The 23078-nt window shown below is 32.6% G+C and overlaps 2 protein-coding genes across 2 annotated transcripts; one reads left to right on the forward strand and one right to left on the reverse strand.

Moving 5' to 3' along the window:
* Positions 1 to 2982: 2982 nt before the first annotated feature.
* Positions 2983 to 6054, forward strand: LOC120156078 (RING-H2 finger protein ATL8-like). The gene is made up of 3 exons (XM_039167491.1): positions 2983 to 3389; positions 3853 to 3950; positions 5383 to 6054. Exons 1-3 carry the CDS (start codon positions 3231 to 3233, stop codon positions 5765 to 5767), a joined length of 642 nt encoding a protein of 213 aa, XP_039023422.1. The 5' UTR covers positions 2983 to 3230; the 3' UTR covers positions 5768 to 6054.
* A 7550-nt stretch (positions 6055 to 13604) lies between these two features.
* Positions 13605 to 15140, reverse strand: LOC120156123 (cytochrome P450 77A4-like). The gene has a single exon (XM_039167540.1). It carries the CDS (start codon positions 15138 to 15140, stop codon positions 13623 to 13625), a length of 1518 nt encoding a protein of 505 aa, XP_039023471.1. The 3' UTR covers positions 13605 to 13622.
* Between the last annotated feature and the right edge of the window lie 7938 nt (positions 15141 to 23078).

The following is a 23078-nucleotide window of genomic DNA, read 5'->3' on the forward strand; positions in this document are numbered from 1 at the left end:
ATATAATTGAAACATAATTCAAAATTTAGTATTATAATTGAAGTAATTAGATGTTCAGCAATATAAATGATACGCATATAATATTTAATGGTATCTAGTATTCTAGTATAATTTACCCTGAATGCAAATAAACACATATGACAAACTCACAAACGGACTAGTGTGTTCAAATTCGGGTATCATAAACTTTTGGGTCACAAAAATTCGGCTCATGACCTGGCCCATAAGAGGCGGGTACCTGTAAGATGGGTACCCATAAAATTTGGGTATTCATATTTTTTTAGGTCACGGGTACACGGTTAATATTTATTTTATTTTATTATTTTATACTATTTTAAAAAAAAAAATCCACATAGAGAATACATAAATTTTAAAACTTAAAATGTTATAATACATGACATAAACATAAAATTTATAAATTCAAAGTATATATTTTAAAAATAAAATTTAAAAGTATAAAAAATAAAATAAACTTATAAATTTATAATTAAAATTCAAATAATAATTTGAAAAGAATATAGATTTAGAATGCTAGGATAAAATAATTTTAAAATATTAAAAAATAAAAAAAATCTTATTTAAATAAAAATAATAATAATAATAATATAAAAGAAAATCTGGGTCGACTGGTTGGCGGTACCTGGTTAAGGATAATTTTGTGACTTGGGTTCGACCTATAAAGCCACAAAAAATAAGGGGTCAGGTATTTGATCCGCAAAATCATGTATTTACCATTAAAATATCTGGTAATTTTATATCAAGTCGGTGATCAACTGATCGGGTAGTTCAGGTCGGGTATTTTTGAACACCCTAAAATTGACAAGAAAAATTCTATTAGAACATAATTGGGTAAAGTACACAAATGGTCCCTCGACTAGAGGATATTACTTTATTAAGTCTCTCAATTATTAAAAGTTACGAAATGATCCTTTGACTATAGGGTGTTGCTTCATTGAGTCTCCTGGCTAATAAAAGTTACAAAATGGTCACTCGAATATTCATATGTTCTAAACTCGTCATTTTTTGTTAAAAAATTGACGGTACTCTAAGCTAGATGTTAACCTATTGATTGAGATGTGATAAAATATGATCCCAGAGTCTCAAACAACTATCATATCATAATCAAAATGTTAAAGTCCATCTCATATTTCAATCAATTTTTAACAGAAAAGAATGAGTTTGAAACATATGAATAGTCGGATGATTATTTTGTAATTTTTAATAGTCGAGCCACTCTACAAAACAACGAACTTTAGTTAGAGGACCATTTTGTAACTTTTAATAGTTGGTTGATTCAATAAAGTAACACCCTATAATCGGGGACCATTTGTGTACTTTTACCCTAAATAATAAATGATCAAATTAATATTCCGTGTAAGATACTTTTTAACTTTGGAAATGTATGATAGTCTATTAAAAGTTTCAATTTATTAAAACTTAATAATATTAATGATCCAACATTTAACTATATTAAATAATAAAAATTAAAATTATATATTAGAAAATTTTCAATGAAATCATGTTGAAAATTTCAAATAAATGATGGCCTACTTATAGTTATACGTAAGGATGTTGAAAGGGTTAATTTGGTCATTGATCGAATCGAATATTCATTAGTCGAATTAATCGATTTTTTTAACATTAATTGAACTATTATTTTTGAAAATATTAACTGAACTGAATAAAGTTCGATTATTTTGGTCGGTTTATCGAATTAATCAGACTTTTTTATTAATTTTTAATTAGATTAACTTTAATATAATAGAAATATTTTTTTATTTGGATTAAAATTTAATTAGGTATTGATAATTTAAGAAGTATGGTGTGGTTAAAAAAATAGTTGAGTATTAATTCCTAATGGGATTGAGCTTAAAATATGTATTTAATATATATAATATATTTAATATTTAATAATTTCAGTTAATTAACTGAATTCAAACTAAATTAACCGTTAACCGAATATTAAAAAATTATTAATTGTTTTCTGACCAAACTAATTCAGTGGCCGATCGAATTAATTGACCTAATTCAGTTCGATCAGTTAATTCGGTTAAAACCGAAAAATGAACACCCTTGGTTATATGCAAGGAAGAATATTTCAACATTTTATTTATTTATTTGGTATATTCCCCGGTTGAATACTATAGAGACAAGAACAACCCGCCTAACTCTGTTTGCTCTATTCATAATTTATTTATTTATTTTAACTATATTATAATTAAAATATATATTTACTAAAATATTATAAAATAATTTATAAATTTAAAAAATAATAATTTAATATTTATTTTTAATATTCAATTGATTAACACTTAATTTTTTAAATGCGTTCAATATATGAATTTAATGGGATATTAACAAGACAACCCATTATGGTGATATAATAGTTTTATTTTGTTTATTAATTTGAAATGATTATGATATAATATTTATTTGACAAACTCTCAATTATTTAATAATAAATATTTTAATATCTCAGCAGATAATATACTCGAATTTGAGACATCTAAAAATAATAATAATCATTTCAAACAATAAAATAGTTTAATTTATATATATATTAAATTTAAGTCAAATAAATTAATTTTAATAAAATAATATTCATCAATTCGAGCAACATATTTTTTTCTATTTGATTTGTGATGGGCCTTTCGCTCTGTATCTATGTATTTGGTTTGAGAAGGCTGGCTTTCTGCTGTTGTTGGGTCCGCATTAATTCATGGATTTCTCAAAATTTTCCGGGAATCTTTCAAATGGTGTTTGAGCAAAAGAAAAGAAATGTTCACATGATCAATAAGAATACGTAAATCATAAACAATCCATTTGGCATATCATCAACACACAAACTGACAAGAGAAATTGCTAGTTACTATTAAGAAAATTAAATAAAATATTCTGTCCTCATAGCACGCTTTTTAGCTTAATTTATAGAATTTTTAAAAGACTTCACGCTGACAACACAGAGAATCGAAGCAGTAGTATAATAAAGCAACCAATTCCATTAGAATCATCTTCAATTCTACATTTTCTGGGGTCCAAAGTCCAAAATCAAACTAAGATTTAGATCTCATAATCATTGTAAAGAGTTCGTTTTCATGTTCAAACAGTGGAAAATGAAAATGGGTTATCTTAGAATCGCTTCAGTTTTGCTCCGAATTCTTGTCGTCAGCACGGGAATTTGATTTTCTTTTCTGGGTTCATGAGATAAAGATCTGGGATATATATAAAAAATGAAATCAGCTGGGATAAATTTGGTGATGACCATAATAGGGTTCACAATGAGTATTATGTTCATCGTCTTTGTTTGTACTCGTTTGATTTGTGCTCGGATTCAGCTCATTGCTTCTCGGAGATCCTTCCCTGTTGCTTCAAGATCTGGTCCTAGTATAGTAAGTTTTCTTCTTCCTTTTTTAATCCTTAAAATATCCAGAACTGGGTACTATCCTGTTTGTGTGGTAGAGTAATTCTTGGCTTTATTAGCAAATCTGGGTTTGTAGGGTTCAGCATTACTGATGGAAAAGAGTTTCAATATTAACACTCATTTTTTTTTTTGTTAATTTTACAATTCGTTTTTCATAATCAGCAATGAAAGTTTGAGTTTTGTGTGTACTGAAGTGGAAATTCATAAGGTTCTTTTAGTATAAATTATAAATTGTCTATCTTCTTTGAAGATTAGTAGTGTTTTCTTCTTTGTTGATATGTCATCTGAACTTGGGAGATGAGAAGAGAAAGGAAAAATGGTTTGTCTTTTTGGTTATTTTGGTGGGTACCAAGTGAACTACATTAAAACCAACCACACAGAGATCAGATAGAAATTGAGTGGTATTCAGCCCTTTTCATGGTGTGGTGCAGCTCGAACGGGGTTTGCACGGTCTCGAGCCTGTTGTTATCGCCAACTTTCCCACCAAGAAATACAGTGATGCGTGCTTCTTGGCTTCGGAAGATGCTCAGTATGTTTTCGGAACCTTTGCTTAATTTCAGCAATCTCTGCCTGCTGTTTCAGCCTATAACATTTTACTTTATATTGCATCGATGAATTTTCTTTAATTTGCTTTTTTTCGGGAACGAGTGTTCGATGCCTAGCATCTATGATACTCCAACTAGGGTATGAGTTTCATGTAATGATATGTATCTGAGGCTGGTATGCTCGAATTTGTTTTAAAGTTTTCCCTTGTATTTGGAGGATCATTTGATTGTCTACATGAATACTTCAAGAAAAAACAGAGTAGCCTAGGATTTGCTAGTGAGTAATCAGTTTTCCGCGTTTAAATCTTTCGGTACACAGTTAATATCAAACATTGGCAATGACCATAAGAAGACTATTTGCAGTTTTCGGTTGGATTTGTGAGCTTAAATTAATGATGAGTGTAATGTCTAATGAAGTGATATGAATAACTGAAGCTTTTGCTTTAAGGTCGTGAAGCATACATCAAGTCATCATTGTGATCTAGGAAGGTTGTTGCTATTTCCCCGAGGGCGCAAACAATAATATGAACTTTTTTTCTTCTTATTCCTGGTATTTTTCCCATGCATGTTTTTGGTTGAGAATTGAACATTCTAATCCCTCATATTTTGGCTCTTCTATTATTTTCTCTTTATAATATTGAACTTTTTATTCTGCAAAAAATGAAAAACAGAGCTTAAATAACACTGATAGGAGACAGCAATTCTTGAGATGTCTAAATTGGAAGACAGTGCATAACTGGAGGAAGATGAATAGATGTCAGGGACTATTAAAATCTTGAGCTAGTTAGAATCTTGATTTTGTCTACTTAAGTAACATGGATATCCGTGAACTAGCCGAATGCGAACATTCTCTATACTTGATACTGTATTCATGACATAGTATCTTCAAATGTGTTGCAAAATTAAGAAAATAGATGTAACCTCGAATAGCCTGAGATATACAGAAGTTTTAGTTCAGCCTGGTCTAACAAGCTTCAGTCTTGCCTTTAGTTTATTCTTATGTATTGAATGCCAGAAGAATCACAGAATCACTTATGAGCCGCCCTAGAAATGATGTTTTGTGTGTCATATGTACAGTTAATGAACAACATGCATGAGAAACGAATGGTTATGGAAATGCCAACTAGGTAGGCTCAGGCTGGTCTTTCTTCAGTTTCTAGTTATTCCGAGTTTGGTTCATTTCGTGTTCAGATTCCTTTGTTTCAATCATTTTAAATTCGAGCTATTTTAGTTTCTGGTCCACAATATGATAGATGCTGAGTTTGGTCATCCTTGGCTTAGTCCATGTTGTCGACTTTTATCGCATCGTTTCTAGTTTGGATTGTTGCTAACTTGAGTTACTTGAAAGATACCTTATGATTTAAGGATGATTTGCATCTCCATATTCTATCGACAATTTTTACCATTTCTTGGCAGGTGTATAGTTTGCCTTTCTGAATACCATGCCGACAATATCTTGCGTATCCTGCCCTATTGTGGCCACTTCTTCCATGTAACTTGCATAGATACGTGGCTGCAACAGCATTCCACATGTCCCGTCTGCCGGCTATCGCTGCGTGAATCTTCTGAGAAGAAGCGTTTGATGCAACCGTTGTTCAGTTCCACCATTCGATCTCATTTCGGCACGCGACGCCATGGCTTCCCATCGAGAAACGAAAGCCGTGGGATGGACTCGGGTCTGGAAAATTCCGGGAGAGATGGATCGGAAGCCGGGCAGAACATACCCCCAACAACCGAAGATGATGAGGCCACCATTAAAGACTCGAGAGGCAAGCACGTAGAAAGCCCTTCAATCCCTTGAATTATCTTGGTTTTCGGATCCTGTATTTGCTCGGACTCTTCATTTTTCTTGAAGCACCCATGTCTCACACTCGTGTCTGAAACATGGATACGGATATATGACCTCCAAAGATCCTCCAAGTACATGAAACACGATAGAAAAATGTGATCATATGCGGGTCATATAAATGTCCGTATCCGACAGTCAAACCCGAGTTCGAGTAACATTAGTGGATCTCCTCCTTGAGAAGTGTACTGTTCTCTGTTTTTGTGGCTTACTGTAAATAAATGTGTAAAAGGCCAACGTTGTTCTATCCTTATTCCTTAACGTCTCAAACTTGAAAAAGAAAAACAATCATTTTAAGCTTAAAAATTACTTGAACTTATAGTTTTTTGTCAAATTGAACAAAAGGTACATATTTCTTAATTTTTTTATATTTTATATTTTTATAATTCTCACAATTTTTAATAACTAAAACTTCTAAATTTTTATTTTTTAAATACTGATATTGATCACACTTTTTAAATCAAACTGACATCAAAAAAATATTCAATTAAGAAAATAATAACTTTTAGGGACTAAATCATACATAAAAATATCGGTGAAAACACATTTCAAACAGGATTGGCCCTCAAAGATTGAATTACCATTTTGAAACCATTTCATTCCGGGGAATCATAATCTAAAATAGTATCCAACAACTTAAAGGCTTAATTTCAGAAGAATTATCAAGTTACCAAAATTCAAAGGATCAATCTTTCGTGAAAAAGATTGAATTTTTTTTATAGTAATAGCCATTGGATGGTTTTTTTTTTCACTTTAAACCCGGTCTCGCCCTGTCCCGAAATTATACACCACATAACTCGTCCTGCCTCATCCCAAACCTCAAAATTTAAGAAAGATTGCCTCTAAAAAGTCGGATCGAATAAAAAACTGCCGAGTTCAAATATTTTTGACAAACTCAAATACGAATCTAGAAAATAATAAAATAAAATAAACCACTTTAGAAATTCAATAGGGAAGACTAGTTTTTCACTGAACTTTTTCATGGATGGCGTTTTTATCCCTTAAATTTGACTTCCTCGTTCACTTTTGAGTTGGCGTTTACCATTCAGCCAATTTTGGAGGGTTTCTTTTTATAATCATCATAACCCGATCAAATAATTGAATAATTCGAATTAGGTATTATAGATAGGATTGAGCAACGAAACCGAAAAAATCGAAAAAACTGACACGAATCGAGTAAAACGGTTCGGTTCGATTTGGCATTATACGGTTCGGTTTAAAGTCTCAATTCTTTTGATTCGGTTCGGTTCGGGTTTTCTATATGGAATCCATTTATTCCATATTGAACCGAATAGACAATTTTTTTTTAAAAAAATTATAATTTCAATTGCTTTTTTCATTGAAAAACCGATAAACCGAACCGAAAAACCCGAACCGTTAAAAAAATCGAACCGAACCGAAAAAAGTAGTTTCGGTTTTTTTGATTTTTTAACCATTCGGTTTCGGTTTAAATTTTGAAAAACCGTTTATTTCGGTTCGGTTCAATTTTTGGTAAAAAATCGAACCGAATACACCCCTAATTATAGAAATAAGGGTGATCCTCTCAACATAATTTATTCTATCCATAAATATCAAGATTCAAATAAAAACTTTAATATCTTATTTCACTAGATTAACCGACCGATGATAGACAACTTCTGGGTTTTTCATTACAAGTACTAAATAGCAACAATTGAAGTAACCAAGACTGGTGCACCATCAAACATTGTTGGTTTTTCTCAACAAGATAGAATTTTATTAAATATAAGGCAGTAATTGCCTAAACTAGAAGGGGGGAAAAAGCAGTACATGCTTAACATAACACACCAATTAAGGCCTAAATTAAAAGCCACTTGAGAATAAATCAGTCACAAAAGTCCACCCACCGAAACATTAGCAACTGCATCCGGCCAGAAATGAACAACCCCAACTAATAATTAACATCATCTAAGAGACATTATATCGGCAAATTTGTTCTCAAGTAGGATGATGCAGATTTTATTTTTTCAAGTAAGATGATCTCCAGGCCCGGCCCAATACATGTGTCAGATGAGCCTTAATCCAGGGTAGTATGTTTGAGGGGCATCGGTTCTTTTATTGAAATTGATTCAACAGCTTCTTCCTTGGGATATAGACGGATTATGAGAATAAGAGTGCGGGTGGATACTAGACTTCCTCTCAAGCGGCGAAAAAAAAGCTAATTTTAGCCAATGGCAATCAACATTATGTCCACTTCGAATATGAAAAGCTGACTGTCTTTTGTTTCTTATGTGGAAAATTGGGTCATGGAAAAAGCTATTGCCCCCAAAGACCCACCGGCAACAGTAAAAATTTTGTTCTTGAATGAGATGTGTCTTTGCGTGCACCACCATGGAGAGCGGCTCCACCACAGAGCAGATGGCTGAGGGAGGAAGGAACAGTTGACTTTCATTCATTGCAACCAAATCCGGCGGGATATGGGGGAAAGAATCCCAGTGATAGATCATTTGGTCCCATGATTAACGACAGTCATAAAAAGGAAATTCAAGAATCTGTTTTGATGACCACCCACTTACCTCAATATGTGGGAAATAAGGATCCTAAAAATCCGCGTGGGACCCTATATTTGTTTTTTTTTTATGATTCAAAGTTAATTTTATTACTTGATGACGAACTAAAAAATGTTGTTTAAATCTTGAGTTCAATTTGATAAATGGTGAAGAATTTGATATTGGTGGAAAAAATTTATTTATGAAATTACAAATTTTATAGAAAATATTGCTGGATGAAGCACACAAAGGTGAAAGTCCATGAACATCTATTCAAATAATGGAGTTTGCAAGAAGAATGAATATGTTCCCTAAAATGTTGATAGCATATAAAATTTTGTTGACAGTACCAGTTACGGTTGCTTCCGCGGAAAGAAGTTTTTCAAAACTGAAGCTCTTGAAATCCTATCTTCGAAGCACGATGATTCAAAATAGATTGAATGTATTAACGATTCTAAGCATCGAAAGTCAATTTTTACAAAGTCTTGATTATTGTAAAATAATAGAGGTATCCGATTTATGCCAGGTCAATTTAATGGTTCAACTCGAATCAAGTCAGGTTCAGGCTGACTCAAGTTTAGGTCATTTTAGTTCAGATCAATATAAGTTCAGGTTAAAAACAGATTGGGTCTGAATCAGTTAAGTTAGGTTCGGATGGACTTCAAGTCGAGTCTCGTTCAGATCGATTCACATCATTGACGAATAAAATTCAAAGTCAGATCTTACTGAGTACGGATCAACTTCAGTTTGGGTAATTTTTGGATTAATTATTTTCCGCCTTTCATAAACATTGAATTGTAATTTTAATTGTATATGGTTTGGAGTAAATTATAAAATAGAACTAATTATTGGCTAATTTAGGATAAAAATCTACTTTTAAGGATTGAATTGAACAAACATAAAATTAAAAACTAGAATTTAAATAAATTAAACAACATGTGTGGATGAAATTGAAACAATTATAAAATGTGAAGCTGAAATCAATATAAAATGGACTAAATTGCATTCATTTAAAAAATTGATAAACAAAAGTTTACATGGTTTGGAGATTATGATATAATTTTATAGGGGTTGAAATGAAGTCTATGATGTGATTTATAGGGTTTGTAGTAAATTACAAAAAATAGAAATAATTATGGCTAATTTAGGGCAAAAATAAACTTTTAAGGACTAAATCTGACAAACTAAAATTTAAATAAATTAAAAAAGCATTCATGGATCAAATTGTAACAATTGTAAAATTGAAATTAGTATCAAATTGGATTAAATTGCATTCATTTTAAAAGTTGGTGTACACAAAGGTTTGAAGATTATGATATAATTTATAGGGTTTGAAATGAAATTTATGATGTGATTTTTAAGGTTCGGAGTAAATTACAAAAAAATAGAAACAATTATAGGCAAATTTCGAATAAATTAAACAACATGCAGGGATCAAATTAAAACAATTATAAAATGTAAAGCTAAAACAAATATCAAATTGAACAAAATTACATTCATTTTAAAAGTATAGCCAGGGCATCGAATGAAATCTGAGATTGACACGATAAAATGAGGCCACTTAAATTTAGCCCACAACGCAAATGTAACCACTAAATGTACCTAATATAAAAATATAAATGATTTATTTATTATAATTTATGCATATAGAAAGTAAATTTTTTAATCTAATGATCATAATTAATTATGTGTCTTAAATGGTGAAGAATTGTTATTTTTAATATATTTATCAATCATAAATTATTAATTTAATTTAACTTTTAAATCTTTTTATATATTATATTATAAAAATTAAATTTATTAATCTAATGATCATAATTAATCATATATTTTATATGGTGAATAATTATTTTGTCAATTGTCATATTATAATATCAATTGCTTATTAAAATTTTATAACTTACAAGTCAGATAAATATCAAGTTGGGTACATATAAATGGGTTAGGATTCACTTATGTAATGTAAAACTCTTTAGTTTTACACAGATTTAAGACCGTTGGATGAATGAAAAGATTATTGAGATTGACTCCTTGTTTTTTTTCCAGTAAATATCTTCACATTTCTTACTTTTAATCTCAACCAACTGTTTTCACTCATCCAATAGTCCTAATTCTGTGTAAAACTAAAAGAGTTTTACATTGTGTAACTAAAAGAGTTTTACATTGTGTAACATGATCCCTATATATATATATATATATATATTTAAAATTATTTTATATAATCTAATTTTTAATCTAATAAAATTAATAATGATTATAATTATTTTTATTTAAAAAAATCAGTGACCAAAATTGAAATTCAATTAAAATCAGTGACCAAAAGGAATTTTTTTAAAATAATTTGGGTCTAAATCAAGAAGCAACCAAAATTAGAGGACCTATGGCATGATTTTGCCATTTTTCAATTTTGGGAGCTTAAAATACCTCAAAGCATCACGTTTCCATTTCTGGAAACTTTTTCTCTCTCTTCAACTTTCCTTTATAGAAAACTTGAGCCAAAATTCTTTAACATGGTTTTACTGACGATCAGTTTTCGTTTTCGACACCGCCATCATAATCGGTTTCCTTGTATTGTCCCGAGTCTATCGGTGTTCACCTTGTCGTTAGAGTGGGGAAGGGTAAGCATAAACAAGTTTCTGAAGAAACGTAATTGGACTCTCCACCGTTCACCGTTGTGAACCGAGGTAGGTAAGTACTTTAAATCTCTTTAAAATGAATTTAGAAATTTTTTAAAACTTTTCTCGTTCCCAAACGCAGTCGCGTGCGCCCTCACAAGTCCCATTGTGCGTGGGGATCGTCCACCGCCTAGAAGAGGGTCAACCCGACCCATTGACCTGACCCATATTTGACCCGCTACCTGATTCGTACCTAACCCGTGTTCGACCCATCTTACCCAAACCCCAAATTAAATCAGCCCAAATTAAATTGACCCAAACTGAACCGGCCACTTTGAGCCGCCTCCGTTGACTGTTGACCGCCTCTGTTAACCGTTGATCGACGTTAACTTTTTTTCAAAAACCTCCCTCTTTACATTTTTTGACGTTTTGATTTTGTGGTCTCTCTCACCAAATTATAACCCAAAAGGCCCGAATCGAGCATGTTAAACAGAAAATGCTTAGTATTTTTAACATTTCTACTTATTTATCTGGGATTTGATTATAGAATTGATTTGGGTTTGTATTTTCATGAAGGTACCCATGAGTCCCCTGATCGAGGGTTAACTAGACTCGGTGCGTCTCGCCTGATTGATCAGTCTGGTTCACGTTCTTCGAGAGCTACTCATAGGTTTCTGTAAATAGTTAAATTAAAGCTTATTACTTATTTTATTAGGATTTTGATTTACATTATTCTGATTCGTAGGGTCTAGCACTATCGCTGACCGTGATAGGCAAACTCGAGAGTAGGCTACCATCCCAAACTTCTCAGATCAGTATATGTGTGTTCCTATTGGTGTTACAGTATTATTTTGAAATATCTGTCTAAACTATTTTAAATTTATGATTTTATTACACTCTGACTGCATGATATCTGATTACCATATTCTTCTGACATGATCTCTAGTTACTAAATTTTGCATCTGATTTTGGAATATAGCGTGTTTTAATATTTTAATAAATTAAATTATCGTTTTCACTCAAATACATGCATATTTACTATTATTGGGGGGTATGATTGGAGAAAGCATCTCAGAATTAGTCTATGACTTGTAAGACCTTACCGCATGCTCCTCTGTTTTGTGCACATGGTAAGTCCTTACCATAGGTCCTTATACTATTAGTATAAGGTCCTTATCGAGTGTACATGTGGGTGTATGGTTCAGGGTAACTTATATATTCTGGTGTTCGAATGAGGGTAGTGTTCATGTTTTCAAAACCTATTTTATACTTGACTTTTATCGAAGTATTTGATATGTGTGTTTTTATACACCGCAAGGAACATATTGAGCTTTTAGCTCATTCTTCAATTCTTTTAACTTTTCAGATATTACTCGACAATAGGCTAGCAGACTTGGCATAAGGAGGATTGTTTATTCTCCATTTTGTATCACTATATATTTCTATATGCCATTTCTGTTATATTTTGGTTACACTTGTTTTACTACCGCTTATATATCTGTATTACTGGTATTTTGTTTTCCGATGGTGACATCCCTGTATATTTACCGCTTGGACTTTTTTGATCGTTATATCAACACTTTATCATTTCTTAAATTTTATTTACTGAAATAAATTTGGTCTGCCTTTAAATATGAAAATGAATTCTGTATGCGACATGTGATCGTATAGATTCGGTCGAAACTCCCAGGCCGAGTCTAGGGGTTACAATTTTAACGATAATAATTTGTTTTAAATTGTGAATAATTGTTTTTATTAACTTTATCAATAATAAGTTATTAGTTCAATAAAAGTTTTTAGTATATTTACAATTTATAAATATAAAAACTAAATATATTAATTTAATGGTCATAGTTATTCATATACCTTAAATAGTGAAGAATTATTTTGTCACGTTATATTATCATATATTCAAAATCCCACAACTTCATCAATTGCAACTTACAAATTAAGTAAATATAAAGTAAAATTAAAATTAGATCAATTTAATAAGAAGTCAAATCATTTATATGTTGATTCAATTACATGTCAAGTTCATAACATGTTGAGTAATATCATTTATTTAGCAGGTTAATCTCGGATTCGAGTTCATATCAGGTCGGATGCAGGTCGAGTTCACATCCAAAATTATCAGGTCTATCTCGGGTTCAACTCAACATCAGTTCATACTCTAATCAATTTTGTATTATCACCACCGTAAATCACAAACAATTCTAATTCAAATCAATTTCAGTTGGTTTTACATGTAGGGTAAGATTTTTACATCCCTATACTAAACTACAAAGGGAAACTAGATTCTAAGAAACATGCGCACTATTATCAAGTAAACTACATGCATACATAAAGGGTAAATCATATGTTTAGTATCCAACTATCACTTTTGTACTGTTTTATTAATTTAACTATTTTTTTAAATCATATTTGACATTACGTTTTGATTTTATTTTTGTTCACTCACATTTACAAAATTAATAAAACTATTGACATGACATTTGTTTTATTTTTTCAACAATGACATGATATTATCTTATAATAACATGTCAACATCACTGTTAATTTTTAAAAGTGGATGACTAAAATGAAATTAGAACTAAATATTAAGTATAAATTTAAACATAAATTGTTAGATGATTAAAACAACACAAAAATAATAATTAGAATACTAAACGTGTAATTTACCTATGTATATCAACCAGAAACCCTTGGCTTGATCGTTGCTTTCAAGGTGTTCTTCATCACTATGGTAAACTCAAATTTCCCACTAAAATCAACCTTGGTATTAACCGGATAAGCACTCCACTCAAATTCTTGAACCATTTTGGCAAACATTAAGGGCACATGCACCATCGCCATCCCCAATGCAGGGCAAATCCTTCTCCCCACGCCGAAAGGTATCATTTTCACCGCTTTCACCCCCGTTATATCAGCCTCCTCTCTCCCTAAATAGAATCTATCCGGGTCGAACTTGTCCGGCTCGTTCCAAATCCTCGGGTCGTCGCTGATCCTCGGAATGAATGTCTCCAGGTTCGCATCCGTCGGTATGTCGTATCCTCCTAGTTTTGCTTCTTCTTCAATGGCTGCGTGAGCCAGTGAAAAGTACGTAGGTGGGTGTTTTCGTAGCAGTTCTTTGACAAACGCTTGCAAGTACGTGAGCTTTTCGAGATCGGCTTCTTCTACTTTCCGATCACCCACCGTAGATTGAATTTCGTCGAACAGTTTGGTCTGGATTTCTGGGTTCTCGATCAGCTGTGCGACTCCCCATTCGATTGCGGTTGCGGTGGTATCGGTCCCAGCGTTGAGGAACTCGGAGCAAAGCGTTACGAGCTCTGAATTGGACGGTGGTGATTTCCTTCCTTCAACTTTGAGATCGAAAAGCGTGTCGAGGTACGAAAACGGCATGGCGGATCGATCAGAACCCGGGTTTAAAAGAGCTGCACGGCGGTTCTCGATTAACGGGACCATGTGTTCTATCTGCTCTTTACGAACTTGGAGCGCTCGCCTGCGTTGCTTGTAGAAAAACGGGCTTAAAATGGGAAGAAAATCATGGATTCTCGGAAGAAGTGTGATCAAAATAGATTTCATTACTTCATCCGTTTTCACGACGGTTTCTTCGTCCATCTCGACTCCAAAACACATGGCTAAGAGTATGCAAAACACCGCGAAACGAGCGTTTTTCAGCACCGAGACGACGCCGTCGTTGGCATCGGCTTCGGCTTTGAGACGGTCGATGAGTCTATCCATCGCATGCTTTCTAAGAGTACGAAACTCTTTGAGTTTACTGGAGCTCAGCATGTTCTGAACCATGTTCCGCCTCAGGGACCGCCACACGGGGCCGTAAACGGCGGAGTTAACGGTGAACTTGTTGCAGCTAAAGATGTTTCGGGTGGGGTTTTCCCGTGGCCGGCTGGCGAAGAGTGCGCTTTTCTCGATAAACGCTTCGTGACAGAGCTTGGCGTCGCTGACTATAATCAGGGTTCGAGCCCCCATCCGGAGAGTGAAAATGGGTCCGTATCGACCACAAAGATGGTCGATGTATTCAAAGAATGATTTACCGGAGCTGAAAGGTTGAAAAAGATTGCCGACGAGAGGCCAACCAGGGGGGCCCGGAGGGAGGCTGAGCCGGCGTTTGGCCCTTGATTTGCGAGAAAGGAACAAAACCAGACATGGAATGACGAATGCAAGGACATGGTAAAACGAAGAATCCATTTTTGGTGGCCTGATTCCGCTTTCTGAATTTTATATTTTCACCCATATGATCAAATTTTACAAGTGTTTTATATTTCCCCCCGAACTTGATCCGAAACATGAGGATAAAAGTCTGGCCGGACTTTACTATACCCGACATTGATCTTCAAAACCTCAAATTCATTGGTCTAAAAATAGAACACCAGACAAAAAACTCAATACGTGGAAAACCCAAAAATAGAATTAGAAAAGAATGCAACATAAACTAAAAAGGAGGGGGGGAAATACCGATTCAAGTCCCTTCACCTTCACAACTGATTCAACATGAGCTCCCTCAGTCTAACAAAAATATTTTATACATATAAAACATAAGAATGGATCCCAAAAGTAAAGTCATGAGTTTGAATTATGATGTTTGCGAATTAAATAAACTAAGTTGAAAGGTTACCCATAATTCTTTACAAAACTTGATCCTAAATAATTGATCGGTACAATTCTAATGGATTATTTTATGCCCTTGTTTACTTCTCAAGGATTCTAAAATGCAGATGAGATATTGGAAGGTACCGATATGTGTATTTTCCAAGACATCAACTCAACCTTGCTTCAAAAAATGAGTCCTCTTAAAGTTTTGATGTGGGTGGTTTGGATGTAGCAATGGATATTTCATTCAGATCCTACATGTTTTCATTTGATCCCATTTAGGATCAGTTTACAATTATTTTTGAAAAGTTCAAAAATACTTTTAGGAAAAATTAAAAAGTAAATATAGAAAATTGGGTAGTGTTTAGTATTTTGAATAGTGCTTTTGAAAATATAAATAATCATTTTAGACATGATGTTGTAAATTTAAAACATATATTTAAATAATTTTTAATTTTTTAGTATTATACTATATAACATATATCAACTTAAATTCTAATAATATATAAAATCATTTTATTAATAAATATATAATTTTTTAATAATTATATGTATTCTATGAAAATATATAAAATTAAAAATAATTTCATAGAAAAAAATTGACATAAAAATAAAAAATCATAAATAATTTATTATGATTTTTTAAATTTATCATATGAATAATAAAGATGTTAAAACAGTAATTTGGCTCTAAAACCACTTTTTCAAACCTAAAATCTAAAAATTTCAAAATTTGCGTTTGGATTGAAAAACACTTTTCAAATGTACTTTTAGAATATGTTTAACATTGTCTATAGTTCCAAAATTGCTTTCGGCCTCAAAAGCACTTTTGGAAATCAATGGAGAATGGGCCAATTGATATTAAGAGTAAGATTGGATTGGATTCGGTTTTAAGATAAAAAATTTAACATAAACAAATATATATTTTTAGTTATTTCTTATATATTTAAGGATAATTATAATTTTTTAAAATTAGACCTTATTTATTTAGTATAAATAATTATATATATATATATATTAGGTCTTCTCAGTATATATATTTAACTTAAAAAATTATATCAAACTTTAAATTAAATGAGGCTCTCTTAAACCTTGATTAGGTCGAATGTTGATTAAGAGATTTCATTTCTGAGTCGGATTTAGATAGGCGGAAAGCTCAACTTCATCTCACTAGTGAATCCCGAATGGATGAGACTCAATTTCATCTCACTAGTTTATGCAAAATATCATATACAAATTGCTCCCAAAATGACAGTGAACAGATTTCAAGAGGTACTTCAATTACATATGAAATGACCATCCAGCTCAGTTGGTAGAGCACAAGGTTCTTAACCTTGAGATCGTGGGATCGAGTCCCACGGAGGGCATTTCATAATTCGGAGGTCTCTTACGGAAGCTGCTCTCAACCTAATGTTAGGGGTAGTATACTATCTTACCTCCCCTTAACTCATACATATGGGAAAAAGGGACAGCCATTTACTTCAATTACATATGAAAAAAGCACAAAGTGCTTCTGTCCCTAAGAAGCTAATTTCTGATAATATTTTGGAAACTTATAAGATTTTATAGTCCTTTACAGATATGAGATTCGGAAATTTAACTATAGATTTCTTGTTTAACGCAGTTTGTCAATTCTGTCTTATTCAATGGGGATGAATGGAGTGGTTCACAATTGATTCTATCTATCTAGGGGTCTTTTCTAGGAAGATCTTATTACGCATCTCTTTTTAATTTTAAGCAAGGGATCTCATCACTTCCTAGAATAATAATAGCTTTTCTATTAGTGTAGGGGAATACAAGTAATATATGTTTGAAATTTTTTTAATCGTTTGATAATAAATACGCATATACCTCTGCAGATGTTATGTTTAAACTCAAGAGTTAAAAAAATAACAACAATCCCTTAATCACTGAGTTTATTTGATTCGTACGAGAATAATAATAATAAATGACAATTTTAGGGGTGCTAAAGTGGTATGGAGACATTGATGACGGTTGTAACCCGCCTAGAGGTGGCAATCGGTTCATTCAGATCGGGTATGGGTTGGGTTATTTCGGTTCAGGTTATTTTGGGTATAGATTAGTTCGGTTTAGATTCGGTTCAGGTCGGATCGGATTTGGTTCGAGTTTAGTTCGGATCAATGGAAGTTCAGTTCAGGTCGGGTATCGGGTCGAGTCAAAATCGGATCAGTTGATTTTCAGGTCGGGTTAATATCAGATCGATTGACTTCAGACGGATTAATATCGGATCGGTTGATTTCGGTTTAAGTTAACCGTTAGATTTTTGGGTCAATTCGGGTCGGTTTTAATTCGGTTCAACCTTTAGATTAACTTATAATTCAAGAAATTTATATGAACATATATATTGTCACATCTTAATTTTAGAGTTATAAGTTTTAGTCAATTGGATCAATAAATCTTTAAAATAATTTTTTTACGTAAATATATATTGTCTCAATTCAAATTCAAAGCTATAAGTTATTTCATCAGACATAGCGATGATATTTTAACTGAGAAAGATTATATTGAATCATTAAACTATTACTATAAGTGTGATTAACTAGTAGTATAATATAAAGTAAGAATAAATTAAAACATAGATCATTTTACTATTTATCAAAGCTAAAATCAGATAATAATAAAAATTAAATAAATAAATTATTCATTCATTTAGACTCAATTATCGGGTTAAAACCGGGTCGAAGTTCAATTCTGATCAGGTATGAGTAAACTAAATTTGGGTTGCTTTCGATTCAGGTTGTTTTAGATTCGGGTTGCTTTTGGTCCGGGTTAATTTCGGTTCGAGATACTTTCGATTCAACTAAAGTTCATGTCGGTTTTGATTCGATTCGGGTCATTTCAGATTTTCAAATCAATTTTGAGTCATCATGTTCAAATCTATATCGGGTCTCAAATCAGATAATCGTGTACGAGGAAAATTTGCCATGTCTAAACCCGCCTCTTTTTTGCCAACAAAAGCCTTGTACTTGGAAAAACAAAGGATATTGGCCACAAATTTGAAGGATCTATTGAATTTATATACAAATCGTTCAGGTTAGATGATAAACTTTGATAAATCAATTTTTTCGAATAATTTGAGATGATTAAAATGTAATATTTATTTAAATATTTTTTAATCATTGATAATGTACTTATCTTACAAACATAACTGTTCGAATCCAACATCTCTAGAAAGAAAAATACTCATGTTAACCATTGAGTTTGCTTAATAGATTCTATATCGAGTTTTTTTAATGTGAATTTCATTGAGAAAAATAGTTTGGATGTTTGTTGATTCATAGGAGTAGATACTAGTAACGATCCATGTACATATTTGGTTTTCCATCTATTGTATTGGTAGTTTTGCTCAAATAATGTATTGCCAAAATTGTCTCATATAATATGTTGGAATTATTATTATTATTATTATTATTATTATATTATTATTATTATTATTATTATTATTATTATTATTATTATTATTATTATTATTATTATTAAGATCATTACTACATTATCCTATGGGAGATTATAAGATTATATAACGACATCTGAAAGACGTATGGATTACTTGACGTATTTTGAAAGACATCGTTCAAATTGTAATATTTTTAGCTTGCAGACATACATACAATCTAGGAAAATGTCAAGTGATTTATGTATCTTCTCAAAGACGTCAAGTGGTATATGCATCTTCTCAAAGACGTATAGACTTTTATTGGATAATTGTTTTTCAAATTATTATTTGGACAATTTTATCATATAATTTTATGAAGAAAAATACTTATTAAATTAGATTTTTTTTGAAAAAACATAGATATGCAAAAAAGGATAATTAAAATTATTAAAATGTGACTTAATTGATAAGGTGAAGACAAAACAAACTTGCTTCAAGGAGTTTCTACAATGCAATGACGACGAAGAAAGGTCGAGAGCTAAACAAAGATACCAGGAGGCAAAACGGGAGGCCAAGAAAATGGTAGCTAAAGCAAAGGATAAGGCATACGAGGAAATGTACAAGAGATTAGACACCAAGGAAGGACAAAATGGCATCTTCAGACTTGCAAAATCTAGGGAGATTAGGAAAAAGGATCTAGGTAACATTAGGTTTATTAAGGACAACAATGGTGTTCTTTTAGCGAAAGACCACGATATTAAGAGGGTTTGGGGTAGTTACTTCTTTGGCTTATTTAATGACGGTGCCTCTCCATGTAGAGATAGTATCGTTGATGGGTTAGCCGACTATCATACTACGACCAATGACTGCCCTACAAGTAGGATTGGGTTTGAGGAAGTCAAAATGGCCCTTAGAAAGATGGGAATGGACAAAGCTGTCGGTCCTGATCAAATTCCTATCACTGTGTGGTTGGCCCTAGGAGAAGAGGGAGTTAAGTGGTTGACCAACCTCTTTAATATTATTTTAGAGACTGCCAAGATGCCAGAGGAGTGGAGAGAGTCTACGGTGATACCAATCTATAAAAATAAAGGAGATCCCCAATGTTGTGGTAACTACAGAGGTATTAAATTACTCAGCCATACCATGAAGCTATGGGAAAGGGTGATAGAGACTAGGTTAAGACAAGTTACTAGGGTTTCGGAAAACCAATTTGGCTTTATGCCAGGCAGGTCTACCACGGAGGCGATTCATCTACTTCGACGGCTTATGGAGAAATATAGGGAAAAGTCTAGAGATCTTCACATGGCGTTCATTGACCTTGAGAAGGCTTATGATAGTGTACCCCGCGATACGATCTGGAAGACTTTGGAAACGAGACGGATCCCAACTGCTTATATCCGGGCGATTCGTGATATGTACTGTAGATCTACTACTTACGTCAGGACTACAGTTGGCGACTCCGAGGCATTCCCGGTGGAAATCGGACTCCACCAGGGGTCGGCTCTTAGCCCTTACATCTTCGCCTTGATTATGGACGACATCTACTGTGCGACACCAGACGGTGTACCTTGGTGTATGCTTTTCGCTGACGACATTGTCCTAGTTGCTGAAACAAAATCTGAGTTGAATAGTAGACTGGCTACCTGGAAGACTGCTTTGGAAGAAAAAGGTTTAAGGATCAATATTGAAAAGACAGAGTATTTATGTTCAAACTTCAATGGGAACCAAAACGATGAAGATGTAGAAGTATGCATAGAAGGACACGTTCTCCCCTCAAAGGATTGTTTCAAGTATCTAGGGTCTATGATACATAAAGATGGGGGTGTAGATGATGACGTTACACACCGTATAAAGGCGGGATGGCTAAAGTGGAGGGCCGCTACTGGAGTTCTGTGTGACAAGAAGGTGCCTCTAAAACTTAAGGGAAAATTTTATAGAATGGCAATAAGACCAGCAATGTTGTATGGATCAGAATGTTGGGCAACCAAGAAGGATCACGTAAGGAGGATTGAGGCCGCAGAAATGAGGATGCTTCGATGGACATGTGGTAGGACTCTATGGGATATGACGACTAACTCTGCTATTAGGATGTCCTTGGGGGTGGTGTATGTTTCCGAAAAATTGAGGGAGGGAAGACTACGGTGGTTTGGGCATGTCCTTAGACGACTACCGTCGGATGCGGTCAGGAGGGTAGAATCGATTACAGTCGACGGTGCCAGAAGGAAAGGACGACCAAGGCGGAAGTGGGAAGACTGCTTGAGATCTGATTTGAGGGATTTAGCCCTTACCGAAGACATGACCTCTGATAGGAAAATATGGAGGCTAAAGACTAGGGTAGTCGAGTAGTGTGGGTCACATCTATAGGGTGTATCATCTCTGTCTTCTTTTAATGTCTTTGTAGTATTTTCCATGACTTCTACTTTTTATATGTTTATGTTATTGGTATTTATGAAGGATTAGAACTGCGCTTGCTATCGTTGACTTTTGTGTATCATTCTCTTCATGTTTCCTCTTTTAAATTTAGCCGGGTCTTATGTTTCTGTCTATATGCAGAGATTCTTTCGCAGGGATTATTATGCAGGGATTAATTCCCGTTACAGACGCACATATGATTTTAATGACTGCATATGAATATTGTTTAGCTATGTATTTATTTATATATGCACTGCATTTTATCTATATTTTTAATTTTCTGACTGCCGGAGGTCTTCCACGGAAGCTACTCTCAACCTGGCGTTGGGAGCAGCCTACTACCCTACCTCCCCCTTACCCCATACATATGGGAATTGGGTTTTGTTGTTGTTGTTGTTGTTGTGACTTAATTGATAAAATTTTAAAATATTAAATATTTATCAAATTATTTTAAATTGAGATTAAATTGATATAATATATAAGTTTTTATGGATTGCAATTATTTTTATTAATTTATATCGTCATCTTTATCAAGTCAATGATCAAATCTAAAAGCGAGTAACTAATATAAAATAAAGCGTAACATTATATATATTAAAAATAATTGGATGATCGAACAAAAATATGAAAATAGATACATGCCCAAATAAATAATTTATCCTAAATTGTAAATCAAAACGAAACTTTTTAAACTAAATTTATGGTAAGTACACAAATAATCATCTAATTATAAGGCGATGTTTTATTGAGTTTCTTGACTATTAAAATTTATGGAATGATCTTTGACTATATAACATTATTTTGTTGAGTCATCCGACTATTAAAAGTTACAAAATGGTCATCGGATAATTAATATGTTATATACTTGTCATTTTTCGTGCAAAAATTGGAGCCTATATGAGCTGGACATTAGCATGTTGACTCGAATATGATAGGATTTGATCTAGAATTATTTGAGCTATATTTTTTCGTTTACATTATGTCATCAAATCAATGCTTGAAACAATATATCGTTAAGCCTATGCTTAAAAGAAACAACGATGCAAGTAGACATTATTAAAATATAAGTTTATCATATCTTAATCAGCTGATTAATGTCAAGCTCAGAAGGTCATCAAATTTTTAACGGAAAATAACGAGTTTGAAATATATAAACAGTCGAGTGATTATTTTGTAACTCTTAATAATTGAAGTACTCAAAAAAATAATATCATATAATTAGAGGGAGTCAATAAAATGTTATCACTCACTAAACTAATATTCTATAATTAAGGAATTATTTTATAACATTTAATAATAGAGAATAACACAATAACATTATAGATAGGGATTTAGGGATGGACATGAGATTTAAATCCGTCGAGTTAATTTTTTTTTATAAAAATTTCAGGTTTAGTCGGGTCAGGTCGGATTTTTTTAAGTTGGGTCAGATTCGGGTTTAGGGTAAAAAATATCTGACTTCACCCTATCCTAAAAATATAATTTTATCTTATATATTTAAGAATAATTACAATAATACACTTTTATATATTATTTTTTCAATTAAATAACTGTTTTTATTGAATAACAAATATTTTTTATTATTTGAGGTTGGATCGATTCGGATTCAAATTTTATCTCAAAAAATCGAGCCAGATTCAATTCGAGTGGAAAATATATATTTTTTAAGTTGAATCAGTTCGAGTGAAAGATGTAAATTTTTTAATCGAATCGAATTGATCGATACC

The sequence above is a fragment of the Hibiscus syriacus genome, unplaced genomic scaffold, assembly GCF_006381635.1.
Source record: "Hibiscus syriacus cultivar Baekdansim isolate YM2019G1 unplaced genomic scaffold, ASM638163v2 tig00111213_pilon, whole genome shotgun sequence".
Taxonomy (NCBI): Eukaryota; Viridiplantae; Streptophyta; class Magnoliopsida; order Malvales; family Malvaceae; genus Hibiscus; species Hibiscus syriacus.

Excerpts from the sequence above, each read along its gene's own strand:
- LOC120156123 (XM_039167540.1), bottom strand. The coding sequence starts at position 15,140 with ATGGATTCTTCGTTTTACCATGTCCTTGCATTCGTCATTCCATGTCTG.
- LOC120156078 (XM_039167491.1), top strand. The coding sequence starts at position 3,231 with ATGAAATCAGCTGGGATAAATTTGGTGATGACCATAATAGGGTTCACA. Across the intron at positions 3,390-3,852 it reads CAAGATCTGGTCCTAGTATA|CTCGAACGGGGTTTGCACGG; the intron begins GTAAGTTTTCTT and ends GGTGTGGTGCAG. Across the intron at positions 3,951-5,382 it reads TTGGCTTCGGAAGATGCTCA|GTGTATAGTTTGCCTTTCTG; the intron begins GTATGTTTTCGG and ends ATTTCTTGGCAG.